General features: G+C 45.3%; 1 protein-coding gene across 12 annotated transcripts in view; it reads right to left on the bottom strand.

The window, feature by feature from the left end:
- Positions 1 to 25,985, bottom strand: part of RIN2 (Ras and Rab interactor 2) — a 218,543-nt gene that overhangs the window by 24,907 nt on the left and 167,651 nt on the right. For 10 of the 12 annotated variants that reach the window (XM_072799857.1, XM_072799858.1, XM_072799853.1 and 7 more), the window contains 5 exons: positions 17,964 to 18,156; positions 14,684 to 14,795; positions 11,221 to 11,293; positions 5,349 to 5,440; positions 934 to 2,106 (listed from right to left, as the gene is read on the bottom strand). In XM_072799857.1, coding sequence (XP_072655958.1) covers positions 934 to 2,106; positions 5,349 to 5,440; positions 11,221 to 11,293; positions 14,684 to 14,795; positions 17,964 to 18,156 — 1,643 coding nt within the window. The remainder of the gene's footprint in view (positions 1 to 933; positions 2,107 to 5,348; positions 5,441 to 11,220; positions 11,294 to 14,683; positions 14,796 to 17,963; positions 18,157 to 25,985) is intronic. The other 2 variants (XM_072799859.1, XM_072799860.1) reach the window with 2 other exon arrangements.

A 25,985-nucleotide genomic window follows, 5' to 3' on the forward strand; every position in this document is an offset into this window, starting at 1 on the left:
TAAAAAAAAAAAAAAAAAAAAAAAAAAAAAAAATTCCTTGCAACCCTCTTGTCCTGGAAAAAAAAGATGCCTTGCCAAATTCAAATATTCCTTGGCCAAAGTAACTATTAGCAATTCAGCCCTTCAATGAGGTTACAAAGAAAATATTTCCCCTTGATTTCAGAGAAAACACCTTTCACGTGACCACCAAATATGTTACTTATTTGAAAGATTACAAAATAAACTTGTCTTTTCCTTTTTTTCCCCCTTTTTTTCCTTACTCCCAAACCGTGTTGCTTCAGGAATTCTGCGCCATCAGAAGCCAGAAGGGCAGTTACCCTTTTGGTAGAAGGGTGACAGGGTGGTAGTCTCAGGGGGCTTCCAGATGTGGGTCTGTTGTGCTTACTGTGCTCTAACTTGTCACACAGTTGTGGTCACTATGGAAGCTCATCCAGCTGCACAGCTGTGATGCCTGCACTCTTCTGAACATATGCTATACCTCAGTGAAAAGCACACTTCCCAAACAAAGCAGAAGAAAGACCCTATCAGAAGACAGCACAGACACCTTTCTGTTTGCGTACACTGCCTGCCAGGGATGCACTTTCAGGAAACGCTCCCCCGCTGTGTCACACACCCAGCACCAAATCAGGTGGGGAATCGGACCCTCAGAAGGCAAATTCTATCCCAGAACAGAACCATCCTGCCAGTTCCCATCAGTGGCTCCCTCAAACACTTGCAAGCCTGGGTTGCAGCCGGAGAGGCAGGTGCGTAAGGTGAGGGCTGCTTTCAGGACCCCGGGTGCCACAGGGAACGGTGGAGGGCAGGGACAATGCTGTTGTTTAGAAGTCCAGAGAGGACTTCATCCAAGGGAACTCCAATAGGGTGTACTGTCCTACGAGGTTATTGGGGCTTTTTGTGTCTCAAGAGAACAAAAAAGGCAAAGTGGGGACTTACCAATTTGGTCTTCGGGGATCAGCGACTCGATGGGGGGGTCCAGCTCCGAGCTCTGAGACAAATAGTTCTTCACCTGCGTCATGAACTGCCGGATGGTCTGCAGCATGTCCGTGCTGGACACGTGGCACTCCTTGTTCTCCTGCAGAAAGCTCACATAGTCCTGCACCAGGCAGCCGAAGTACGTGCACTTGTCCCGAGACAGCTCGGCGATCCTGCGGACCATGCGCTTCTCGGGGGTCAGGAAAGAGCTGAACACCCCGCTCATCTTGCGCAGCTGCGACTTGACCAGCTTGGGCAGCACGAAGGAGCCGTTCCTCTTCTTCTTGGACTTGATCGGGGGGGCCAGGGTCTCCTGGTCGCTCTCCTCCTCGCAGTCCTCCAGGCTGCTGTTGGTGTCCGCCTCGTAGCCGAACAGGGGCATGCTGCGGTCGAACTCCAGCGAGTCGGAGGAGGAAGTGGAAAGGCTCATGTCGCTCAGCCTCTGGCCGCCTCCATGCCACGGGGGCCGTGATTCAGGGCCAGCGGCCCTTGTGCAATCCCCCGGGGCCTCGGCAGGCGGGGCCCTACCTGGCCGGCCAGCTGTGCCGGGCCCCGGCTCGGGCTCGGGCTCCTGGGGCGCCTGGGGCTCCTGGGGCTCAGGGCGCTCCTGGCCCGGGCGAGGCCGGCCTCCGGTCAAGGTCTTCGCGCTGCCTTCCGCGTCCAGAAAAAAAGCCTGCTTCTTCAGCCGGGGTGGAGGGATGGGGGCTGGTTTCGTTCCAAGCAGAGCTACGTTCCCATGTTTGTTATGGTTGACTGTTTCTGGCATGCTCGCCGGGGTTTCAGCCCTGGACAGCTGAGGGCTTGTGTGCAGACTATTAATAGCGGGTGGCGGGGGCCTGGGTGGGGGGGACCGCGGCCTCTCGGTGCCATTCGCGTTGGGAGTCCTTGTGCAGGGCCGCTTCGGGCCCCCACTGAGGTCCTGGCTGTGCACTTTCAAGAAAAGAGGATTAATAAAACACAGGGCTCCGTTGGTCTGGCTGCACTCCAGCTCCGAAGGCGTCCTGGTTTTTATAGAATGCACTCCATTTATAAGGCAAAGCTGACGCGAGGCAGGACAGACACCGTCTGAGGAGGGAGGCCTATGGGGAGGTGGAGGGTTTGGGGGTTTGTTGTCAGCTGGAGAGCTCCAAAAATCTGAAAGTCATTATCAGTGAACACAAGAATGTAAATACAGTACTCTCAGGGCCATTCCTTCACAAATTAAAAAAAGCACACTTGCATGACAACACATGTCTTTGGAGGGGGAGGCGCCACGCTTGGGTGTTGTCTTTGTGTGTGTGTGTGTGTGTGTGTTTCCTTTTTCTTTTTTTTTTTTTTTTCTTTGACTGCACTCCCTTACTGGAAAGGGTGGAAATGCTGCCAGGCCCAGCTGTGGGCTCACAGGAAGGTTCCAGGGGCTTTTCACCTTCAAAGCCCTGGAGAAAAGGCTTGGCCAACAGACAAAGCCAGCCCAGGCTTTGCACAGGTGAGGAAAGAAAGGACTAGAATCGTTACTGGAGAAGCCTGGAAAAGGCCATGCGGCTCCCCGACTCGCTGTACAAAATCTGAGCCTCCTTGCAAAGCAAACCATCCTTTCCAATCCACTTTTCCTGGAGATGCACTCCACAGAGGACCTGGCAAGTTCCCCCTTTAGTGGGCAGGACCAGCAGCTGGGCCTGGGGGATGTTACACAATCTGCTTAGGGTTTTACACATTCAGCATTAAAACCCCAAAAGGAGGAAAAATACACTGATGGAACCCATCAGCAGAAAAAAAGGACAGCCAACCTATGCAAACGCTAAGTGCAAGTTCAACCATTTATCTTAGTGGTTAGTTGCCCACACTCCCTAAATTCTAGGCCTCCTGACTTTGGCTACATGCACTCAACACTCTTTGGAGCAGTGCACATGGCTTACCGCAGCAATGCCCTATGTCACCTACATACGGGACTCGGGTTTCCACACAAATCGTGGGAGACAGTGATGGTGGTAAATGTCTCTGTTGTGATTTCCATTTGGAACAGCTCTATTCTCTTTCTCTACAGCTTTGCCTTGTTGTGTTTGCCTAAAATGTGTTTCTTTCCTATGGGCCCAGAATGGCTGACCATGGGGGACAGTGGGGAGACTAGCATTGGGAGACCTTGTCCTGTCCTCTCTGTGTTGTAAATATGCCTGATATTGTCATCATGTCAGCTGCTTCCTCTTGCCCTTCCTTTCCTTCTCTCTGGCTCTGTGCCATCCAACACCCAAGAGCCACTGAGTGCTTGAAATCCAGCGATTGTGTCAGAGGCGTTCGATTTTAAATTTCACTTCGTGTCAATCAATTAAATTTTAAAACAGATGTGCAATTTGATTACTGACTAACTTTTAAGTAGTTTTGGAACTAGGGTCGGTGAATGTAGTTTTCAACCGTAAATTTAGTGAAATCTTAAATACAGACCATGTGTTTCTGATGAAAATTTAATGCCTGTTGAGACAGGCCCTGTGAGGATAATTATGTACTGGATTCAAACACTTAGTATGACAAAAAAGAATGTAAAATATCTCATGAATGTTTTTATAGTATTGCTTTTATTGCATTAATACTTAAAAAATATGGCTTCTATGTTGAAATATTTCAGCCGTATTACATTCAATAAAATAAATCATAAAAATTAATTTCACTTGTCTTTTTAATTTTCTTTAGGGGGCTACTAGAAAATTTGAAATCACACATTGCCTCGCCTTATATGCATTTCTAACCCCCAGTGTATGTTTTGGTGGAATGGCTCCCACCACCTGTGGATCCTTCTTAGGCTTCTACTGCCACCACTACTAGACTTTATACGCTCAGTACATTTAGCTCCCATGTAAGTGTTTCTCCCATATGGACTATAGACCTGGGTGGTGGGGGAAGGGAGGGACGGGCACTATTAACCTCTGAGCCCTCGATGGGGAGCCTGCCCCATGGCAGATCCTCCAGAAACATTGGTCGGAAGGACAGATAAATGAAGTTCAGCATTATCAAAAGGGCTGCCTCTTCACAAAATGAATAATATGTACACTGACAATTACAAACTGAGTTTATATTAATTAGACCTCATTTGCTTTTGGTCCGTGGCCACCAGAACAAGGCATTTTTGCGTTTATCTTTGCAGGACACAAGCGCTGACCATGATACTCCGGTGCTTCAGCCCTGGCATAAAGTAGGCACTGCACGCTGACCACAGAACCAGGTGTTATGTGGATCGAGGTCACCTGGTGCAGGTCCTCAAGAGGCTATGATTATAGTCATTTAAATTCGGGAAACGTCTTAAGCTCTCTCCTAAGGCATCTGAAACTCCATTCATTGCAAGAGATGGCGTAACTTTTCAGAAGGGACATTTATCCTATCATGGTATTTTTACCAGGAATCGGTTTCCCAATCCCACTACCTAACTGCCTGTCAGACAGGCCTCAGACACATGTGGAAACTTTCTTGCAGCAATCTAAGTTTGAGAAGGGAGTCTGAATCTACCTCCAGGCTTCTCACAGGTCCTAGGAGGTCTTGTACTTGCATTTCAGAATCTCACATTTCCATTCAAATACTATGCCCTGATTGTTAATCTTTTGGAAGACTGAAGCCCTAAAAATCTTAAGAGAATTGCTCCTTCCAATTTCGAGGGAAAGCTTTTTTGTTTGTTTGCTTGCTTGTTTGTTTGTTTTCAAAAGTTAAACCCACACAAATTCCACATGGCAATGGGATAAGGAAGTGAAATTGGGTGAACTGTATGTCCTGATCCATTGTCAGTCACTGTCCAGAAACACAATATTGTGTTTAGAGGTGGTGACAAAGGGGCCGGAGGGGGTAGCGAGTGCCCAGTTGGCCAGAGCAAGGATGCATGGCAGGATAAAGGATGTGGCCCAGAACACCAGGACTGAAATTGAACAGCAAGAGAGGAAGTGAGGCAGATGTTCTGCTAGATGCCTGCACGGTCAAATTCCTTAGAGCACAGAAGTGCTGTCAATGCCCATGTGTTCTTCCAGAACAAAACTCGCACGTGAGGTGTACTGTGTGCTTTCCCTTTCTGCCAAGCACTGCTTTTCCCCAGTAAGACACCACAGGAAGGAAAGACACGACCCATGACAAAGTTTATGTTCCATTAGGACTTGGACTTTTAGGGTAGGTGGAGATGCTGGGGAGATGTGGGGGTTACCGGGGCAAACAAGGTGTTTTCCTCTGAGTGTCATCAATGTTTGGCTTAGAAAAAAGACTCTGGACAGGTGTGAATCAGGGAGCTCATGGGCCTGCAGGCCAAGCTTCCCAATGGAGATGGGGATGATTTTTCAATGGAACAATGTATCACCAGCCAGCCTGACACGGACTATGCCCCATAGATTCATTTCAAGAAAGACCTGGGCCGGGGGGCACCCACTTACTTAGTCCCAGCTGGGCTAGTTCTTCAAGCTGAGCCTCAGTCTTGGCTGTTGAAATGGCATAAGGCAACTTCAAGGTAAACGGCAGAACGTCCCTGATTTTTCAAAAAAGAGAATATTTGTAATTATGTGTCTTGTTTCTATCTCTGGTTTGCATTTCCACCCTAGGGATGTTTTAGCTTAAACTGAAATGTCCCAAGGAGACACTACATCATGCCTGACCGAATCTGTCTTTACTGGGGACAAGACCACAGGGTTACTATTCTTGCCTGTGGTAACACACTCGGGACAGCCTGAGAGACAGGCTGACTGGTTTTGGTGTCTGTAGTGAGAACCAGTTTCCCTCCTGGGTCGCTATACCGTATCTAAGCACTAATATCAGAATCTCCCTGTTGGTGGATATACATGTAAAACATTGTGTACTAATTTGCATGTTCTGAAAACTGGGCCCCAACTCACTGAGCAGGAATGTGTAATCCAAAACTAAGGTTTATGACCTCACTTCCTTACACGTGGCAGCTTCTCAACCATTATCTGTTGGTTTTACTTTGACATCTTCCAGCTAGAACCCATGCCCTGTTCTTTGTGTGCTAAAGGCAAAGCTTGCTCTTGTTTTCAGATAATGCTTCCCTATCTGTAACGTGCACACGAATCCCTGGGAGTCTTGTTTTACTGCACACTCTGATTCAGGAGGCTGGGTGAGGCTGGAAACTAGGCATTTCTGCCACACTCCCAGGCAATGTTCCTACTGCCACCCCTGCACCGTGCTCTGAGTAGGGAGGCAAATGGAAAGACTTTATGCAACGACCCTGCCCCCAAGCAGTATGGCACCGTGTGTAGACCAACAAACACACACACTCAACATCACAGACCAATAGGCCCAACAGGAAGGAGCTGAGCTGAGCTGGCACCAGGGTCTCTCCATGGCCAGGGCATAGTGTCACCACTACTAAATGCATGGACCATGATCTCCTGCTTTCTCCTAAAGGGCAAAAGCAGACCTAAAGAAATTCTGTTTATTTTCATATACAGGGGATAAGCATTGATGTTTCACACCCTAGGGCTCTCACAACACCTTGCCTCATACAGACAGGGAGAAAGCGTGTTTTGAATAAATGAATGAATGAATATGAAATAACAATGGTGACTTATCAAAAAAGAATTTTTTTTTTCAGTGATGGTATTGGTCTTACCAAAAAAGAACTCAGGGGTGCCTGGGTGGCTCAGTCGGTTAAGCGGTTGACTCTTGGTTTAGGCTCAGGTCATAATCTCAGGGTCCTTGGATCGAGTCCTGCATCAGGCTCTGCACTCAGCAGGGAGTCTGCTTGAGGATTCTCTCTCCCTCTCTCTCTGCCCCTCCCCCTGCTCATGCTCTCTCACTCTCTCAAATAAATAAGCAAATCCTTAAAATAGTTCATTCATTCACTCAACAAATGTTTATGGTCATCTATGATGTGCCAGACACTGTCCCAGGTGCTGAGAACAATCAGACAAAAGACCCTGCCTGCATGGAGTTTCACTCCAGTGGACACCAAATGACAATGAACAAACACACAATTTGTGGAATACATGAGAACGGGATGTGTACCACAGATTTTTAAAAATGTGCAAAAGGGGAATAACAAAGAGTATTCAAGAGTGAGACTTGGCCAGAGAAGGCCCCATGAGCCTGACTGAAGATCTAAAAGGGGCCAGGGAGTACACTGTGAAAGAAAGAACTTTCTAGGCAGAGGGAGCAGCAGGTGCAAAGGACCTGGGGTGGGAGAAGGTCTGGCAGGTATGAAGAACAGCAAGTAGGACATCATGGCTGAGGTGGAGTAAGTGAGGGACAATACCTGGAGCTTCCACCTGTATTTTGTCTACACAAGATGCTGTGAAAATTTCCATTGAAGAGAATGACTATCCCAAATAACTTGTTGTTTACAGTAAGATTAGGCAACATTCTAAATTGAATCAGATTAAATCTGGATGACTGGAGAATTTTGGAACCCCTGAAGCTATTGACAATGAATAACAAATTAGTAAGGTCAATGAAAAGAGCAAAACATGAATAAAATGTAATTTGTCACATAGGCTCTAATATACTGCTCACATAAATACTAGAAGTTGGCAGTCAAGAGGCTGTTCTTTCCTGAGGTGTCAAGCCTGGGTCACCCCCTGTTTCCAGGGACCCTTTCCTCTGGCTTCAGATGTTGTGAGCACCTCCTTCTTGGCCACTTGCATCTGTTCTGGATGAAGCAGGCAGAGCCTCAGGGAATGGCAGTGATTGTAATAGCTGCTGCCTGACCCGGGAGAGGCAATGACTCAGATTATAATCTTAAAGGAAGATTAATGGGAAGTAGAAGTTTGTAACGCCAAAGCATCACATAAATATATGTTTCTATGGCTGTACAAACTTAATTAAAATCTTCTTTCTTTAGACAATTTGGGGGAAAGCCACATATGACAAAACCAACCTATGTTTATTTTCAACTTTTACCTTGTCTAATGCAGTACCTAGAGCCTAAACATCACATGGCTAGTGTTGATTTTTCTTAATGGTACATATGACAGGAAACCACACCTGTATTTCACTAATGGGTGGTTTTAGGCTTTGATCTACTGGAAAATTAGATGTTATACATGAGTCCTCTTCCACTGTAGCAGCTACGGGTATAACATAGCATCTTTCTCTCTCTCTCTCTCTCTCTCTCTCTCTCTCCTCTCTCTCTCTCTCTCTCTCTCTCTCTCACACACACACACACACACACACACACACACACACATGCAATCACTTCCCTGTCATCTGTATCCTGTTAAAGAAAGGGGCCCTGGGGATCCCTGGGTGGCTCAGCGGTTTAGCACCTGCCTTTGGCCCAGGGCGCAATGCTGGAGTCCCGGGATCGAGTCCCACATCGGGCTCCCCGCATGGAGCCTGCTTCTCCCTCTGCCTGTGTCTCTGCCTCTCTCTCTCTCTCTCTCTCTCTCTATGTCTATCATAAATAAATAAATAAATCTTAAAAAAAAAAAAAAGAAGGGGCCCTGATTCTAGAACCTGTGTAACAGACAAAATAAAGCCAGGTTAGGTATAAATGTTTCACTCAAGAGTTTCAATACTCATATCATCTACTTTTTAAACTTTTCTCTGTATGTCAGGGAAGAACACTGACTTTATTGAGTACCTACTAAGGCACAAGCACTGTAACTCTTGTAGGACCCACACAGGCCCCTGGGAAGAAGCTTGATGTCCTCCATTCCATGGATGAGGAGCACAGGATATACGACAGATGGGGAGGTCCCCACACTCACTCACAGAGCTAACGTGGAAATAAGGGGGGGCCAGGAACCCAGGTGTATTGGAGCATGGAGGGGTACTGTATGATGGCAAAATGTGGGCTCTGGCAACAAGGTAGGCCTGGGTTGTTTTTTTTTTTAAGATGTTATTTATTTACTCATGAGAGACAGAGAGAGAGAGGCAGAGACACAGGCAGAGGGAGAAGCAGGCTCCATGTAGAGAGCCCAATGTGGGACTCGATCCTCAGACCCAGGATCATGTCCTGGGCAGAAGGCAGACGCTTAACCACTGAGCCACCCAGGCATCCCGACAGGCCTGGGTTTAAATCTATTATCTGCCACCTGCTAATTGAATGATTGCAGCCAAGTGTCTCACTCTCTGAGCCATGGTGTATTCATGATCCTAATTTCAGGGCTGCCATGAGGATCAGAAATAATGTATGTATAGTGCCTGGCATATATATAGAAAACCCCTGAAATGATAATTATACTTAACCACTGATAATTAAGAAATGTATTTTCCTTTAGCCGCCCTTTGCTAATCAAAGTATAATTGTAGGACCAGCAGCATTGGCTTAATTCCCTGGGAGACCGTTGGAAACTCAGACTTTCAGGCACTTCCTCAGACCCCCTGAATCAGAATCCGCATTCCAACAAGATTCCAGGTAATGCTAGCATGCATAAAAGTTTGCAAGGCAGTGCTCCCCACAACACTGATGATGCCGAACTGACAGGGAGCTACCTGGCATTGGTGGCCAAGGTTTGCACCTCATTTGTGTCCTCATCCCCTACTCTTCATGTACCTTCCTGATGTGTCAAACCACATGCTGACTGACTCATGAACTCCCTAGCTAGTGCACCTGTGCATATGCATTCTGGGGAGATCACTGGGGCTGACAACCCAACCACTTTCTCCATGTGAATATATTTATGTACCAATAACCAAGGACAACATTTCAAGAATATTGTGGTGAGACTGGGTCAAATCAAGTACTGATTACTAAGAACACTGATTTAGGTAAATGAGTAACCGAAAGCATTAGAGGAGAAGCAAAACATTAAGAACCTTTGGATTTTGGGAAAAACAAACAGGAAAATGAATCTCAGGTCTCTCAGATAACAAAATGTCAATGTGCAATGTGTCCATAAGCACCTTATATTGGTATCATGTTTTGTAGTTTAGAGAAGGCTTCTGTGTGCTTTATCTCCTTCAACCACCAAATATCCCCAGACAGCAGGTATGCCAGTCTATTATGAATACTGAGGGGAGAGATAGTATCTTCTGTGTGCTGATGCCAAATACTGTTTAATAAATGTAATGATCTTTCACAACAACAGGACAATCAACAAGCCAATGCTTAAGAGTAAGCATCGGCCAACGTCACCTCTGAACAACAGGTTAGTGTTGAAATTCACTTTACAAACTGGTTGGCCTCAAATCAGACCAGGTGTGGATCCCTAGGGACGGTGGGGGCCTCTGCCCTAGCCTCTTTTTCCCTTTGGGCAGCAGATATTCATCCTCACACAGGCCAAGGGCTCTTGCCCACGAGGTTCAACTCTAGATGAAGCCCCTTGGTTTCTTCCTCCAGGTAATCAGTGCTGGACGCCCCCACTGGAAGTGCTTCTCCACCTTCAGGCCACTGGCTTCACCAGACAGGTGACTTCTGGGGTGACAGCTCATTGCCTGCCCCTGGGAGGGCCTAACCCAACACGTACAATAAATGTATAACTCAGTCTTTGAGAACTAACTTGACCCTTAAATTAAAAAGAAGGAAAGGAAACCCAAATAAGCTTCACCGCTTCAGACTGGGATGGCTATGAGACAAGATCTTTGGAAACAACCCGGTAACGCATGCCTGTCTGGGCTCTATTGGCTCCAACAGGCACATAGAGAAGCCAAGGAGGCCAACTGAGCTCTGCGGCCCTACATGGAGGCAATGTCAGGTTCTGCAGATGAAGAGTATGGATTCTGAATCATCAAAAGAACACTCCATTTGAAAAACTATTATGGCTAGAAAGGGAAGAAAAGGGGGGAGCCTTCAACAAGTCACAGCCTCCCCACCGCTTCCTAACATAGTGATTTGGGGCTGAACTACTTGTAGCCTAACACAGTTGCTTTAGTTACAAAAAGGGCATGAGCACCGCAAGTGGGCCTGTATGACAGTGATGCAACACTTATGGGCTGGGATAAGGAGCCCACATTTCTAGCATGAACTCCATCCCTCAGAGAGTTTTCAGAAACATTACTGGTGATCTTTAAATGTTACAGGCTTACATCATGAGTCCCTTTCTGTGTGTGCATGTATGTGTCTATGCATGTTTGTTTCCCCTGCTTGATAGGTCTAGGTGAAAAGAGCCATGGGAACAGCTTGAGGACACAGGCATATTAATTTGGAGGGGCCAGGGTAATTATTTTGATCTGAAGCCTGGCAGAGGGGACTTGGTGACCATTTTATTCCAGTAGCCAATCCTTTCAGAGTCATCTCATAGGAGGCAGGCATCCCAGACCCCTCTGCCCTACGTCAATCAAGAAGCCCTGGGGCCGTTCATTTTGTATGCACCAAGGAGGTGCTTGAACTTGTAAGAGGTGAAGAGGTCTTACCTGCTGATGCAGTAAAAAGCAATGAGCCGGAATAAATCTGCAAAACTGATTCCCGAGCCTTCCAGGGAAAAGGCTGCAAAAGAGAGATTTCGGAAACCATCTGAGTGACCCAGAGCATTATTCTGGGAAAGGGAAGGCCCTCTGGTGTTGTCTGCTGTCTGCGCAGGACCATCTCTGTGCTCTCAAATCAACTACTGTTGTGGCTTATCAGAACCAGATGTGAGGAGGATGCGTGTCACTCAGAAAGCAGGCCAGTAAAGAGTCCGTGGCCTTGAAGTTCAGCTCCTGACTCATTGGGAGCACATGCTCTGGTGCTCGGTAAACAGATCAGCATGGGCTCAAATTGCACAACTATCTTTTTCTTAAAAAAATTCAAACACAAATTTGGGCAGGGGATGAGGGGCCAGTCAGGCTGGCATGAGAGGCCATGAACATACAACAGGGCTGGGGAAAAAGCCCTCACTGCCCTTGACCCTTCTTGGGTGGACCTACTGAGTCACATTCTTCTTTTACAAAACAGGCCACCTCTGGTTAAGACACGAGACAAAAGGAGTACAAATCTTGGAGGAAGACACAAAGTTCCAGGAAATTAGCTTTTGTTTAAGTTCAGTATGAAAGATTCTAAAACCCATTTACTTAGAGCGCCCCCACCCACCACTGCTGCCACCACCAAGTGCACAAGCTTCCCAGTGACCATGTTCTGGCAAGATGGGGAGCCATCTTGCACATCTTTCACGCGGCAGGACACTGAACAGTTTGACTTCAAATAATTATGAATTGCCAACCACTCCTCACATCACATCAGCCAAAATGCCACTCAGCCGCTTTTCCAAAAACATTTCAAATATCCTCTGCTTTGTGAAGATTTCCTCTGTTCTGCAATCAATTTTAAGTTGCTTGTTATTTGCTTAGGTTGTATTATTTTGTTTATTTAGTATCTCTGTAGCACCCCTAAACACACCTGTGCCTCTTCACATACACCATGACAGACCGACAGAAATAGAAACATACACGTGCACAATTAATGAATTAAGTAGGAGGAAACTGATGTAGGGTAGGTGAACCTCTCTGAGCCTTCTTTTTCTCATCTGTACAATGGACAAGAATAGGACTTTCCCCTCTCTCCCAGACGGTAGGAGTGGGAACTGAAATTTTAAAAAATGGAGTAACTGTATGTAAATGGATGAATGGCTGAATTCTGCTCCAGAAATCAATACTGATCTCTAAGTTAACTAAGTCAAATTTAAGTTAAAAAATTTTTAAAGTAAACAAACAAAGAAACATGAAGATCTTGGCAATAGGTATGCTGGCCGCTCCTGGGATATTGTTTCTTTTAGGTGTTACTGTCTCAGCTGGCAGACCAAAGGAAGAGATATGTGTGTATACTAACCTGTGTAAACACATAAATATTCCCTATATGTAACCTTCCTTATCCATACTAAGAGAGACATGAGTTCTCGCTCATGTCTCCAACACTAATCCTTACCACAAGGATCATTCTAGTTTCCTGCTCTTACTGCTCTGTAACCCCCACGTCCAAGGTAAGAAACACGGCTCCCACCACCTGCCATCATTTACTTAACTGGTAAACTCCAGTATACATGTGCAGTGGTTTCAGAATTGTTAACCTGTACCCCTGTGGGAAGCAACTTTTATAACTAGAGTACTCATGTGCAGTTCCTTTTGCCTTTAGTCTTTTTAGTCAAAAGGCACTTTTGATTGTCATAATACCATTTATGCCAGTAAAACCTGTTTATTATCTAATAAAATAAAATTTTAAAAATGGAATAATTCATGTGAAAGTAGTCTCTACAAATATGAGCCGGTCTCTGTCACTAAACCATATTATCCAGTCTGACAAAATATCTGTGTTTTTCTTGTAAGTTCTTCCTTTCTCAATTCAGCTCCATTCTCAGAGAAGCCAGAGCTCGGCCAAAAAGAGGCCATCATGGTGGGACCAAGACGTGATGACTAGTTACAGGTGAATGATTTGTTCAGACTAGTTTTTTCAATCACATTAAGTCCCCTGGCTAGGAGTAGGGAATTGATACAAGTCCTGACACAACAGGGAGGAAAAATCTTCAGCCAGGAGGAATCTAAGATAAACACCAAGAAAGCTTTAAAGTACAAATATTAACTGTACTTAATGTAGGGGGGCAGAGAGTGGGGGCTTCCAGGCTAATTTATCACGCTAAACTTTGGAAATTAGAAGAGATGTAAAAACCAGTTATATCTAGCACTTCGTGTTTAGCGACTTCCAAAAGCCACCTCAGCATTGCCTTCCCTCACTTAAAATTTGATCCATGGTCTTTAGAACAGAGGTTTTGCCATCTATCTTGTGATTACTTCCTAATGCAAATAAAACTGGTATAAGCCACTCGTGGAGGTTCTCCCGGGATCAGTGACCTTGTGAAGCCCAGAGGAAAAACATCACAAGGCCCAGATTCACAGCCAAATCTGAGGCTGACGACAAAGAGGTTGGCAGGTTTCACTTCTGTGGGGAACGTCTCCTCTAGGCTCCATGAAGGCAATTTGGCTCAGCGAGACTATGAACTCTGGGTTGAGTGTAATCCCTTATCTGCCCTTAAACTGACTTCAGTACCTTCTGTTACTTCAAATGCAGGGCTTGAGGCTTGCTCAGGTGGAAATCAGGAAGCAAGGGAAAATCCTGGTCTCAGTCTTGGTCTCAGAGAGTCAATGAGCTGCCAAACTCACCTCTCCTGGCCTTCACTTCTCAGCTTGCTAACCTGTGATTTCAATGAAGCCTTCCCCTTTGGGGCACAGATTGCCACGGATCCTTTCTTGGAGGCTCGCAGTACACCAGCACTGCGTGTTCCCTTTTATATTTAAAACATGGCCTCCCAAGTCTTTACATTTTCATGTGCAGAACAGAGAGAAGACCAATGCCACTACTCTCCCTTCAAAACTTCCACCAGTTGATTTTTTTCAGAGGGCTTCATTCTGCCTCCAGTTAGCTGTGTTTCATACAAGACTGAACAGCAATTGTCTGGAGGCAACACGTCCGCTCAAGGATTATTCACAAAGATGTCCAGGCACATGCTTTAGCATGACATCCCATAAAAAGGCACAGTTGTTGTGGCTTGTCCTGTGGTTAGTCATCAGCAGACCTAGGAACCAAATCCATGCTCTACTTAACTGGGAAGGGGGCAAGAAAGCCAACCTGCCATGTGCTGAGCAGTGGACTACACACTTTGCACACAGGCTTGTGTTCAATGAAACTGTTAACAGCTTCCTGATGTTGCGATCACCCTATTATACTGATAAGAAAACCAAGGCTCCTTGTATAGTCTAGCTGCCCAGTCACTGAATGAATAAATAACAGTGCCAGGACTCAGACTCATATCTGTCTGTCGCAAAGGGCAAGCTGCTTTCCACTTCCACTTGCTCAGGAGACCTGAGGTCCTCCCATCAACCAGGACTTCGCCATCAGGTGACCACTTACTGTATGTGCTTTCCTTTATGGCAAATTCCTTGAGTGGGGCTCCAAATTCACAGGGCAGACGAAGTGAGAGAACTTTCTTCTGCATTTTGGTGGATTTTCGAACGAGGAAGATCTAGCAGAGGGAGAAAAAACCTCAAGCTTAGGAAATATCTAGAAGAACATGGGCATATGGGCATATGGTTTCCTGCACACCCAACATCCATGGGAAGAATGTCCTTTATAACTAAACTGCAAGGCTCAACCTAGGACACTTTATTGCCAGTGAAAGGGACTATCAAGAACCAGCTGCCTTCTTTTGATAACTGGCTTCAAAAGAATCCTACTTCCCCTTTGACAGACTCTTCTCCATGAGACTAAGAGCTCCTTTAGTCTGCAGCAGCATTTTTGGTTTGTTGATTGTTTTATAGTTCATGTTACATGTCCTTTAGCCCTTGTCTCTTATGGGCATTATGGTTGATGAAACCCAGATTCTAAACATGGGTAACATGGCTGAACCACAGGAGGTGAATTGGGAGTTCACTGGTTAAGTTGGCTCATGGGTATATTTATGAGAGAAAATTAAATTTGTGGGGCGCCTGGATGGCTCAGTCAGTTGAGTGTCCAACTCTTCATTTCGGTTCAGGTCATGATCTTGGGGTCGTGGGATTGAGCCCTACATCAGGCTCCACGTTTAGTGGAGTCTGCTTCTCTTTGCCCCTCCCCACACACTAACTCTCTCTTTCAAATAAATAAATAGATCTTGAAAAAAAAAAGAAAGAAAGAAAATTTGTTTCCGAGTGAAAAAGCAGGTTTTTAAAATTAAAATCTGATTTGCTAGCTTCTCTTGGAATACAGGATGATATGGCAAGACCAGGTAGGGTAACTATTGCTGGAGATAAAAATGTCTGCCCCATCAGGGAGGTGGGGAGGTATGCTCTGAGGTTTACTGAAGCCAACGCTGGAACTGCAGGTTCATTTTTACCTGAGTCACCCCAATCTGTGATAATCTCCCTCCAGGTTCTAATACTGTCTTCAGACATGTGCTTTATTTATTTTTTTAAAAGATTTTATTTATTTATTAATGAGACACACACACACAGGGAGAGAGAGAGAGAGAGACAGAGACAGAGACAGTGACAGAGACGCAGGCAGAGGGAGAAGCAGGCTCCATGCAAGGAGCCCAACACGGGACTCGATCCCAGGTCTCCAGGATCTAGTCCTGGGCTGAAGGTGGCGCTAAACCACTGAGCCACCTGGGCTGCCCCAGACACGTGCTTTAAACCAACCCAACCCCCAGCACCAATCTTGGGCCACCAAATCTATCCTGCTGCCTATTTTTATAAATGAAGTTTTATTGAAACAAAGCCACGCTCATTCATTTACATATTGCGTGTGGTTGCAAGGCAGATTTGAGAGGTTGTGACAGATTATACGGCCCACAAAGCCAAAAATAGTTACACTTTGGCCTTTTATAGAAAGGTTGCTGATTCCTACCCTAGGACATAGATGAATTAAGGATGGTGGCACCCCAAGGACCCATGCCACCACGGCTGGACTTTCAAATCTTCCTTCCTCTCAGACCCGCTTTCCTTCCCTTCAGCATCTGGCTTCTGGTTCACTCTGGCCTCTCCTGCTCCATGCTGCTCCTGTCCTCAGCCTGCCCTCAGCCTGCCCTAACTCGTCAGGCAGGTCCCACCCAGGGATCAAGTAGATGGGCACACAGAACATTCTCCTGACTTGTGCCCCACAGGTCTCAGCAGGAATGGATGTGCCCGGCACTGGGAAGAAAGCCAGGAAGGAAGGGAATTGTTGCCTGGCAACACAGGGCAACCTCCCTCCTCAGAATTTCTGTGCAGAAATGCAGGAGCAGACAACTCAACTTCCAAGAAGAGGGGGCAGCACAGATGTGGGTCCTGATCATACAGATGCAGGCTGCAAGAAAGGACCGGGCATATGCTGGCCATGGAACTTTCCACAAGGATGATCAAATATTGCACCTCGTCACCCTGAGCATGATCCAACAGGAGTCTCAGTCCCCTCTATTTCTGTCAGATGAGAAACAAAGACTCACTTATAAGTCAAAAAGTGATAACAGAGAGGCTCTGGCTGATAAGAAACTCAAGTTTATTTTTGTGCCCAATTGCTACAACATTCTCAGCTAGCTAGGATGGAGGGAGGATCCCCCCCCCTTTTCCCCAAGCTTCTTCATCTATTTCTTAGTTTCTATCTCTTATCATGAGTTGTTATAACTTTATCTGTGGACTTATTGTATTTATTATTATTTTTTTTTTTGTATTTATTCTTTTTTGGGAAGTAGACGTGGTACACAGTACTGTTCGGTATAACTTTCTGTGACGGAAACTTGATATCCGCACCATCCTATATGGTAGCATCCAGACATCTGTGGCTAGTGCCACTGAGGAAATGAATTTTTAATTTAATTAATGTAAATTGATTAACTAATTAATTTTAAAGATGTTGTTTATTTATTCATGAGAGACACAGAGAGAGAGGCAGAGGGAGAAGAAGGCTCCATGTGAGGACCCTGATGCAGGACTCGATCCCAGGATCCTGGGATCAGGACCTGAGACAAAGGCAGATGCGTAACCATTGAGCCACCCAGGTGCCTCTAATTAATGTAATTTTAAATAGCCACATGGGGCAAGTGCCTACCACTTGAGCAGCACAGGATACACCAGTCACTGAGTGATATTTTTTGAGGAACCTCTACAGAGTTGTGGAGTAGTCTTGATTAAGAGATGGGTGTTGGGTAGGCAGTAGCTGAAGAAACAAAATTGGACTGTGAGCCCTGTGGGGAGCCACTGATGAAGCCCAAGAGAAATGGGATCACATCAGCAGCCAGAGAAGACAAGCCTATCGACACTGAACTTTTGAACTTTGGAAGTGCCTCTTTGAATGGCTGGACCCTGGCAGGGATCTCGGGCTCAGGATGCAAATAGCAAGGGCAACTGAAGACCCGGCAACCAGGGTCATCCTCAGTTCTGAGGCCCAAGACGTCAGTCCAGGGCCCTCCTCATTACTCAGATGCCTGTCATCCTGCCAAGTCCTGGACCTCCCTTGGTAACAGAGCCAATGAAGACAGAAAGACAAACCATGAAGGGCTCTTTTCCTTGGAGCTACCTCAGACATCCCACAATCCCCTTGCATTGCAACCCAGGTGCATACTGGAAGCCGTGATCCCTACAGCCTGAGAAGAACTTACTGGGACTCCAAGTCTTTTTCTTTAAGGAAGCAGCAGCCCTGCCTCTCTCAACCTGTTTCCCAGGATTCTGAGTCTTACCCCCGGAGGCTGGGACCGGAGGACTTGTGCTGCCTCCTCCTCACTCAGACTCAGCTGCAGCCATATAGGATGGGTGTGCAGAAGCCGGTCCAAGATGCTGAGCCTGCTGGAGAGGCTGTCATAGCCAGAGTCCCGCGGACAGGTCTTCATATCCTTTTCTTCGGAATAGCCATCATCCTTGTGTCTCACCATGCTAGGAGAAAGAGAATTGGCAGGGATCAAATGGCTGCAGTCCCATTTCCTTGACAAGGAAACCATCCTACAGTCTCTAGGCTAGGCCTGTCCTAGCACATCAGCCATCTTTCATCACCACCTCACTTGTCTTCCCCTCTAACCCAGAAGCTTTCTGAAGGTAGATGCCACATAAGCTCTCACTCCATGTCTATACTATTAAACAGAATACTCCACAGACCCAACAGACCTTCTATTTCTAACCCAGTTTTCAAAAAGTTCTAAATTGAATGCTGCTGAGTCTTTCTTCTGGCATAAATCATTTCACAATTTGAGTGCAGGACCCTAAATGCTGCATTCAATCTGGTAACACGAGGTTCTATGACCGAGAAGCATATATCATAAGCACAACCATGGCATGCACCAAAGCAAAACCAAAACATTCACACTCATTTATGCACCCTCATTTGTACCCAAGTGAACTGGATTTCATTTCTTTTCACACATCTTGGCATTTTTATTACTAATATTATTTGTAATAAAATCTCACAGTTGAATAATGCTGTGCTATTCGTAAGATCATACTAACATTAGTTCATAATTGCTATAAAGTGGAAACAGCCCAATTTCCATCACCTAATGAATGGATAAATAAAAAGGGGAATTTTATTCAGTCATAATAATCATTCATTCTTTTTATGAATGGAGTATTGATCCATGCTCCAAAATGGGATGAACTGTGAAGACTTCATGCTAAGTGGAAGCAGCTAGACACAGATATTGTATGACTACACTTTATACAAAATATGGAGACTAGACAAAAATAGAGAAACAGAAAGATTAGTGGTTGCTTGGGACTAGTGGTGGGGGCAGGATGGGTAGTGGTTGCTAATAGGCAGGGAGTTCCTTTCTGAGGTAAAGAAAGTGTTCTGGACCAAGATGTGCTGATGGTTGTACAACTCTGTGAATGTGCTGAAAACCATTGAATTGCACACTTTAAAGTATGATGTATGATTGAAATCTCAATTTAAAAATATATTGATTCCCATAGTTGCCTTTGGTGCCAACACTAATCCTATGCCTGAGTATTTAAATCCCATTTTATGAATGAGAAAACTGAGGCCTCAAGAAGGCATTGGGCTGTCCAGAATTATAAACACCCATGAAATGGCAGAGCTAAAAATTCAAGAGGTCTGGTGTCCCTCCAACTTTGCAGGTAACAAGAAAGATCACGAAAACAGGTGAGCACATATCTACGTAGTGTCTACTGTGTGCCAGGCCCTTTGCAAACATTTTCTCATTTCCTTTATAACAGCCCCCAAAGGCAGGTACCAGGAATCCAGTGTTTAAAAAAAGATGGGGTGGGGCTGCCCTGTTGACTCAGTGGTTTAGCACCGCCTTCAGACCAGGGCATGATCCTGGAGACCCGGGATCAAGTCCTACGTCGGGCTCCCTGCATGGAGCCTGCTTCTCCCTCTGCCTGCGTCTCTGCCTCTCTCTCTCTCTCTCTCTGTGTCTCTCTTGAATAAATAAATAAAATCTTTAAATTAAAAAAAAAAAAAGGTGGGGTGGGGTAGAGGGACAGGGAAACCCGGATTTCTTGAGTAACTTGCCCAAGGCAAGTATATGCCTCTGGTGAGAGTGAGCAGGTAGGCATTCCAACCCAAGAGTGCCTGGCTCTGGTGTCTCTCTTCCTCTACCATGTCCTGGCTGTCCTTGAACTCATCAACACCGGTCCTGGAGCGGCCAGTGGAAAATATCAAACCTGATCACTCACATTTGAAGAGTCAAGTTCACATTGGGGTTCAAATGGTCTTCAAACTTCTAAATCGAAAGAAACCCAAATGTGTGGCCTGAATGAAGTTTATTTTATTTTATTTTTTTATGATAGTCACAGAGAGAGAGAGAGAGGCAGAGACATAGGCAGAGGGAGAAGCAGGCTCCATGCACCGGGAGCCCGATGTGGGATTCGATCCCTGGTCTCCAGGATCGCGCCCTGGGCCAAAGGCCGGCGCTAAACCGCTGCGCCACCCAGGGATCCCTGAATGAAGTTTTTAACATTGCAAATGATGATGATAAAGTCAAATAGCCAAGAGTGGGAAAATGTTAAAAAAAAAAAAAGTGTACCTTTCTCATTTGGCCCACTCCACCCCTAAGAGCTGGAGTTGAATATAGAAGATCATCCTTGGGTGAGCAGGCTCAGTAACAATACCCACAAAGAGAGCGCATGGGCTGGGCAGAGACCCACAACCTAATGTCTTCCATGCATGTTCGACTTTCTTCAGCTCTGAAGAATCTCGTGCTTCCATTCAAGATTTACATTTTTGTTTCCCCTTTAAGTTTTCCTTTACATTTGCTACAACTTTCCAGATGGGAGAGTCTGGGCCAAAAAAAGAGCAGTTTCTCATTGTGCAGATGCCATTCCAGGGCCTCTAGGTATTTTGAAGTGAATCTTTGCAGCTATAAGAACATACTCTTCAAAATGAAGCTGGTGTTAGAATTCCTTTCATGTGAGGTAAATGAGGCAACTTTAGAGCAGTGATTCTCAACGCTGACTGCCAAGCAAAACTGCCTGGAGAACTTAAGCATGTTTTGATGGTTAGACTGCACCTGAGATCAAATAAATCAGACACTTTGGGATGGGGCACAGGCATCAGAATTTTAAAAATTTCCCCAGGCAATCTCAACTTGCAGCCAAGTTTACAACCGTTGCCTTGGATTAGCACTTGAGCCTGAGAGAGAAATCTCCTAGGGTTTGTTAAACTACAGATTCCTGGTCTCAGCTCCAGAGGATCTGATTCTGCAGTTCGGGTGGGGCTCTGCATTTCTAATGAGCTCCAGGACTTGCTGATGCCACAGTCTGAGGAGCATGAGGAACAAAATGTGTACTTGAACTCAGAACCAATTAAGTGCAGTGAGGTTTTTTTGGTGGGAGGCGGGGGTGGTAGTAACATACCACTGAGAATTCTCCAAACCTAAGTAAGCCTTTCATCCCTGCCATCTAAGGCTAGTGATATTTTACCAGGAGAAAATTCTAGAATCTCTAATACAGCAATCCTAACACTCATGTGTGCTGTGAGTAAATATGTTGCCATGTCTTCCTTCCTTAGAAGGGCACATCCTGTGCACCTCAGTTGTTCAAGAAGTAAAGAGTCTTTGTCCTGACAACCCATCTCAGCCTAAAAAGCCAGGACCCAGACAGGAAGACAGTGAATAAGCTTCATGGGGCATCATAAAGGAGCAACCATAGATTAGATCTTGTCTTTGCAAATGACCAAGCTAACACCTTTCTTTAACAGTCAGATATCTGAGGTTTATAATATATTATTATAAGATAGTTTGAAAGGAAGAATGAAATAAGGCAGTTTGGCCTTTATCAGAGACAAGACAACCTTTAGGAAAGAGCTAATGAGGGCAAGGAGTGTGAACTGCAGGCTTTTGGTGCCCTGCCCAGTTCCCCTTTACCAGACCAGACCAGTCCCTACCCCCCTACCCCCCCGCCACGGGTGTCATCTGCCCCCGGGCCCGGTCACATCTGGGAAGTTTGTCCTCCCCTGGGAGCAGCTGCACTGCTACTAATATACTGAACCAGGGCATAGAGGAACGGCCTGTGTGCCTGAAGGTGGGACAACTCTGGGGTGCTGTCCCTGAGGCAGAGCTCCCTGTGGGATCAGACCAAGGGGACACTGCAGCTGCCCTGTTAGCTTTGTTTTTGTTTGTTTGTTTGTTTTTTACAGATTTTATTATTTTATTTATTCATGACACAGAGAGAGAGAGAGGCAGAGACACAGGCAGAGGGAGAAGCAGGCTCCATGCAGGGAGCCTGATGTGGGACTCAATCCCCGGTCTCCAGAATCACACCCCAGTCTGAAGGTGGTGCCAAACCGCTGGGCCATCGGGGCTGCCCGCCCTGTTAGCTTTGCCTGCTTTCCTACTCATCCCTGACTGCACCACTCCCTCCCTCACAGGATGCTCCTGAGACCCATTTCAGTAAATCACTACATGAGGCTCAGCTTCTGGGGAATCAACCTAAAACAGAAACTGATGAGATGAATAGAAACCAGTGATTCTGAAAACAGATATCTGCATCCCGAATGGGGGGAGAAACAAGGAATGAGTGATCTGTAAACCAGACATCATTGTGATGTAATTCAGGAGATTCTAATGACGACAAGGTCAGGGTCAGCCAGCCCCAGCTGGCAGGTGAGACATACCTCCCCTTCTGAGCTTCGTCTTTCTAATCAGCAAGTGGTAAATAACACCTCCACCATGGTGTAGAACTGATACAAGCCAGATCCTGATGGGTGCTAACATCAGTAGGTGGAACAGAATATTCAGTCTCCAATTTTCAGCCTACAGATTACTTATTAGGAAGAGGAAATGTACCCTGATAATGGAGAAATCTGTGAGATACCATTTTTTTAAGATTTATTTATTTATTTATTCAGAGAGAGAGAGAGGCAGAGACACAGGCAGAGGGAAAAGCAGGCTCCATGCAGGGAACCCGATATGGGACTCGATCCCAGGTCTCCAGGATCATGCCCTGGGCCGAAGGCAGGCACTAAACCTCTGTGCCACCGGGGCTGCCCAAGATACCATTTTTAAAAAAAGATTTTACTTATTTATTTAGGAGAAAGCAAGCTAGAGACAGAGGGAGAGGTAGCCGACTCCCCGCAGAACAGGGAGCTTGACACCAGGGCTCAACCATGAGGACCCTGGGATCATGACCTGAGCTGAAGGCAGATGCTTAACTGACTGAGCCACCCAGGCGCCCCTGTGAGATACCATCTGAATCAAGTGATCAGCATTAACACCTCCAATAATCAGGCACCTGACATCAGGTGCCACTGATATGATGCTCTGAGAAGGTTATAATAACCTCGAGGTCATCCTCCTGCCTCCAAACATGCTTAACCTGAATCTACGCAAGAGAAAACAACCATACAAATCCAAATTCAGGGACTTCCTGCAAAACCACTGGCCTGAACTCTTCAAAATATCAATGTCACGAAATATTTTTAAAAGGCTGTGGGAAAAAAACATAAAATAAAGGCTGTGGGATTCTTATAAAAGGAGAATAAAGAGATCTGATAACTCTATTGAGTGCACAGAATTGATGACATATGGCATCAAAATAAAAAAAAAGCAATAAAGGACAATCAGACCTCTGAATAAGGGCATATAACATAATATTGTATTAATGTTTAATTTCCTGACTGTGATGATTTTATTTATATAGGAAAATGCTCTTGTTCTTAAGAGATGCAAACTGAAGAATTTAGGGTCAAAGTATGAAAATGTTGGAAAGTAAGTGTCAAATGGTCAGCCTCCCATTCCCCTCCAAAATAGGGGAGTGCAGGTAATATAGAGGTAAGGGAAATGTGGCAAAATTTCAATAATTGGTAAATTTAGGTGGACAGTACTATTCTCAGCTTTCCTATAACATTTGAAATTTCTCAAAACAATAGGTGGAGGAAAATGTCTACTATCTCCCTGGGTTTATGAGTATAAAATTCATTTATTTATACAACTAGTACTACTATTTCCAAGCATCTAGGCCTGCTTTCATGGAGAGATAAAGCTTTGGTATGGGTTCAGTAAGACCCACATCTACCTGTGAAAATACTGGGAAGACCACAGAATGCCCCATAAATGTAGGGTGCTTCTAGGGGGAGAGAACAAACTCTGGGCAACTCACATACTGTATCTGCCCTCATTCTAATGACCCAGGCCTCGTGGCTCTGAAGCAGCTTGGTGGATATTACACCCACTCTAGGGGACAGGGCTCTCCAGCTCCAGCTACATTCTGGTTGCACCCAATTTAAGGCTCTTTTGAGTATGGGATGAGAACAACCTTTCCACTTGGTTATATTCCCTTCATTCCTAGCACCAGCTGTTAGTAGCCTAGACAGGGGCAAGAACAAGTGACTACAGAAAGCATGTTCTAATGTAGGCTAGACAGAAAGATACTAGATCTACTTTTATTAAGTCACACAGAATCAAATTCACCTCAGAGAAACCAATAATCAGCAGAGTTTCCAAGTGATGCTCTTTCTTGTCCTAGTCCAGAACTCCCAAGGATCATGACCTATCATTGCACCTGCCAATGACCATGGTCCCAAACATCACATAGGAGAACTATACTTTCACGTTACAATCCAGTCTTTCTTCAAACAAATGACATTGAGAACAAAGCAATATATAAACTACATAAAACTTTGATGTAGGTTGTCTTTGTGGGGAAAAACACTGGTGCAGTAAATATAGCCAGCAACCTTCTGTACGTAAAGAATCTTAATTCAGCCATTGAAGAGCAGAAATGTAGCTTTAGGAGACTTGATATAAGGCATAATGCCAAATAATTACCAGCAACAATGTGCTACCTTCCTTTTATTTTTTTTTTTTAAGATTTTATTTGTTTAACAGAGAGAGAGAGAAGGAGGGAGAGGGAGACAGCCAGAGAGCACAAGCAAGGGGAATAGCAGAGGGAGAAGCAGGTTCCCTGCTGAGCAGGGAGCCAATGTGGGGCTCAATCCCTGGAACCTGAGATTATGACCTGAGCTGAAGGCAGGCGCTTAACCAACTGAGCCACCCAGGGGCCCCATGGTGGTACCTTCCATTTGACTAATGAGTCTCAGCAAAGGTGCAGTGCTCTGGATGGCTCTATGCTCAGCACATGGGGACAAAACAAGAAATACAAACAACAAAAAGTCAAGCCTTCCCTGTGCATGTTAAAAGCACACCTTCATTAAGCTGAACAATTATATATTTAATTTTTATTTACTTATTTAATTTAATATTATATATTTTAAAAAAAATTTAAGACTTTATTTATTTATTTATTTATTTATTTGAGAAAGAGCATGAGCAGGGGGAGGAGCAGAGGGAGAGGAGAAGTGGACTCCCCACTGAGCAGGGAGGCTGACGTGGGGCTCAATCATAGGACTCTGTGATCAAGACCTGAGTGCAGGGATGCTTGGGTGGCTCAGCGGTTGAGCATCTGCCTTCAGCCCAGGGCATGATCCTGGAGTCCCAGGATCGAGTCCCTATGGGGAGCCTGCTTCTCCCTCTGCCTGTGTCTCTGCCTCTCTCTTTGTGTCTCATGAATAAATAAATAAAATCTTTTAAAAAACCCCCAAAGATCTGAGTGCAAAGGCAGATGCTTAACTGACTGAGCCACTCAGGTGTCTCTGAACAATTATATTTTTTATTTTTTTTTATTTTATTTTTTTTTTTTCAATTATATTTTTTAAATGGACAATTTACATCAACATCTTTGATAAGATATTCTTGATTATTTTTTAAAGACAGTCACTGTTTCAATTAAATACTTAAAATGTACTCTGAATCTTTCTTTCCAAAGCAGACTGTTAGATCATAGTTCAACTAAAAAAGAGATGGATTTAGTTAATTAACAACTTCTAAAAACCTCTCATCAAATCAATGGTGAGTCCTCTGGAATTAAATAACACAGGCAGTGACTCTAAGCCAGGAATGTTCTCCTAAACCACTTCATGGCTCTCTGGTTCATGCAGAAGCATGTTGGCATATGTGAGTATGTGTGCCTCCCCACAAACATTATTCTGTCTGCCTGGGATTTGGTACTACCAAATGCAGTCTACCTTCATGGAAAAGCCACTCTTATATTTTATTGAGGTGTTATGTTTTGTTTCCACTTACAGAATGAATGGCCTTGTAAACTGGAACATCTGGAGTCATTTAGATGATGAGGTAAGCAGGATGGGTTGAAGGAAGGACTATCACGACCTTCTATAATACAGCTTCACGGGATCCCTGGGTGGCGCAGCGGTTTAGTGCCTGCCTTTGGCCCAGGGCGCGATCCTGGAGACC

The sequence above is a fragment of the Canis lupus genome, chromosome 26 (genome assembly GCF_048164855.1).
Source record: "Canis lupus baileyi chromosome 26, mCanLup2.hap1, whole genome shotgun sequence".
NCBI lineage: Eukaryota > Metazoa > Chordata > Mammalia > Carnivora > Canidae > Canis > Canis lupus.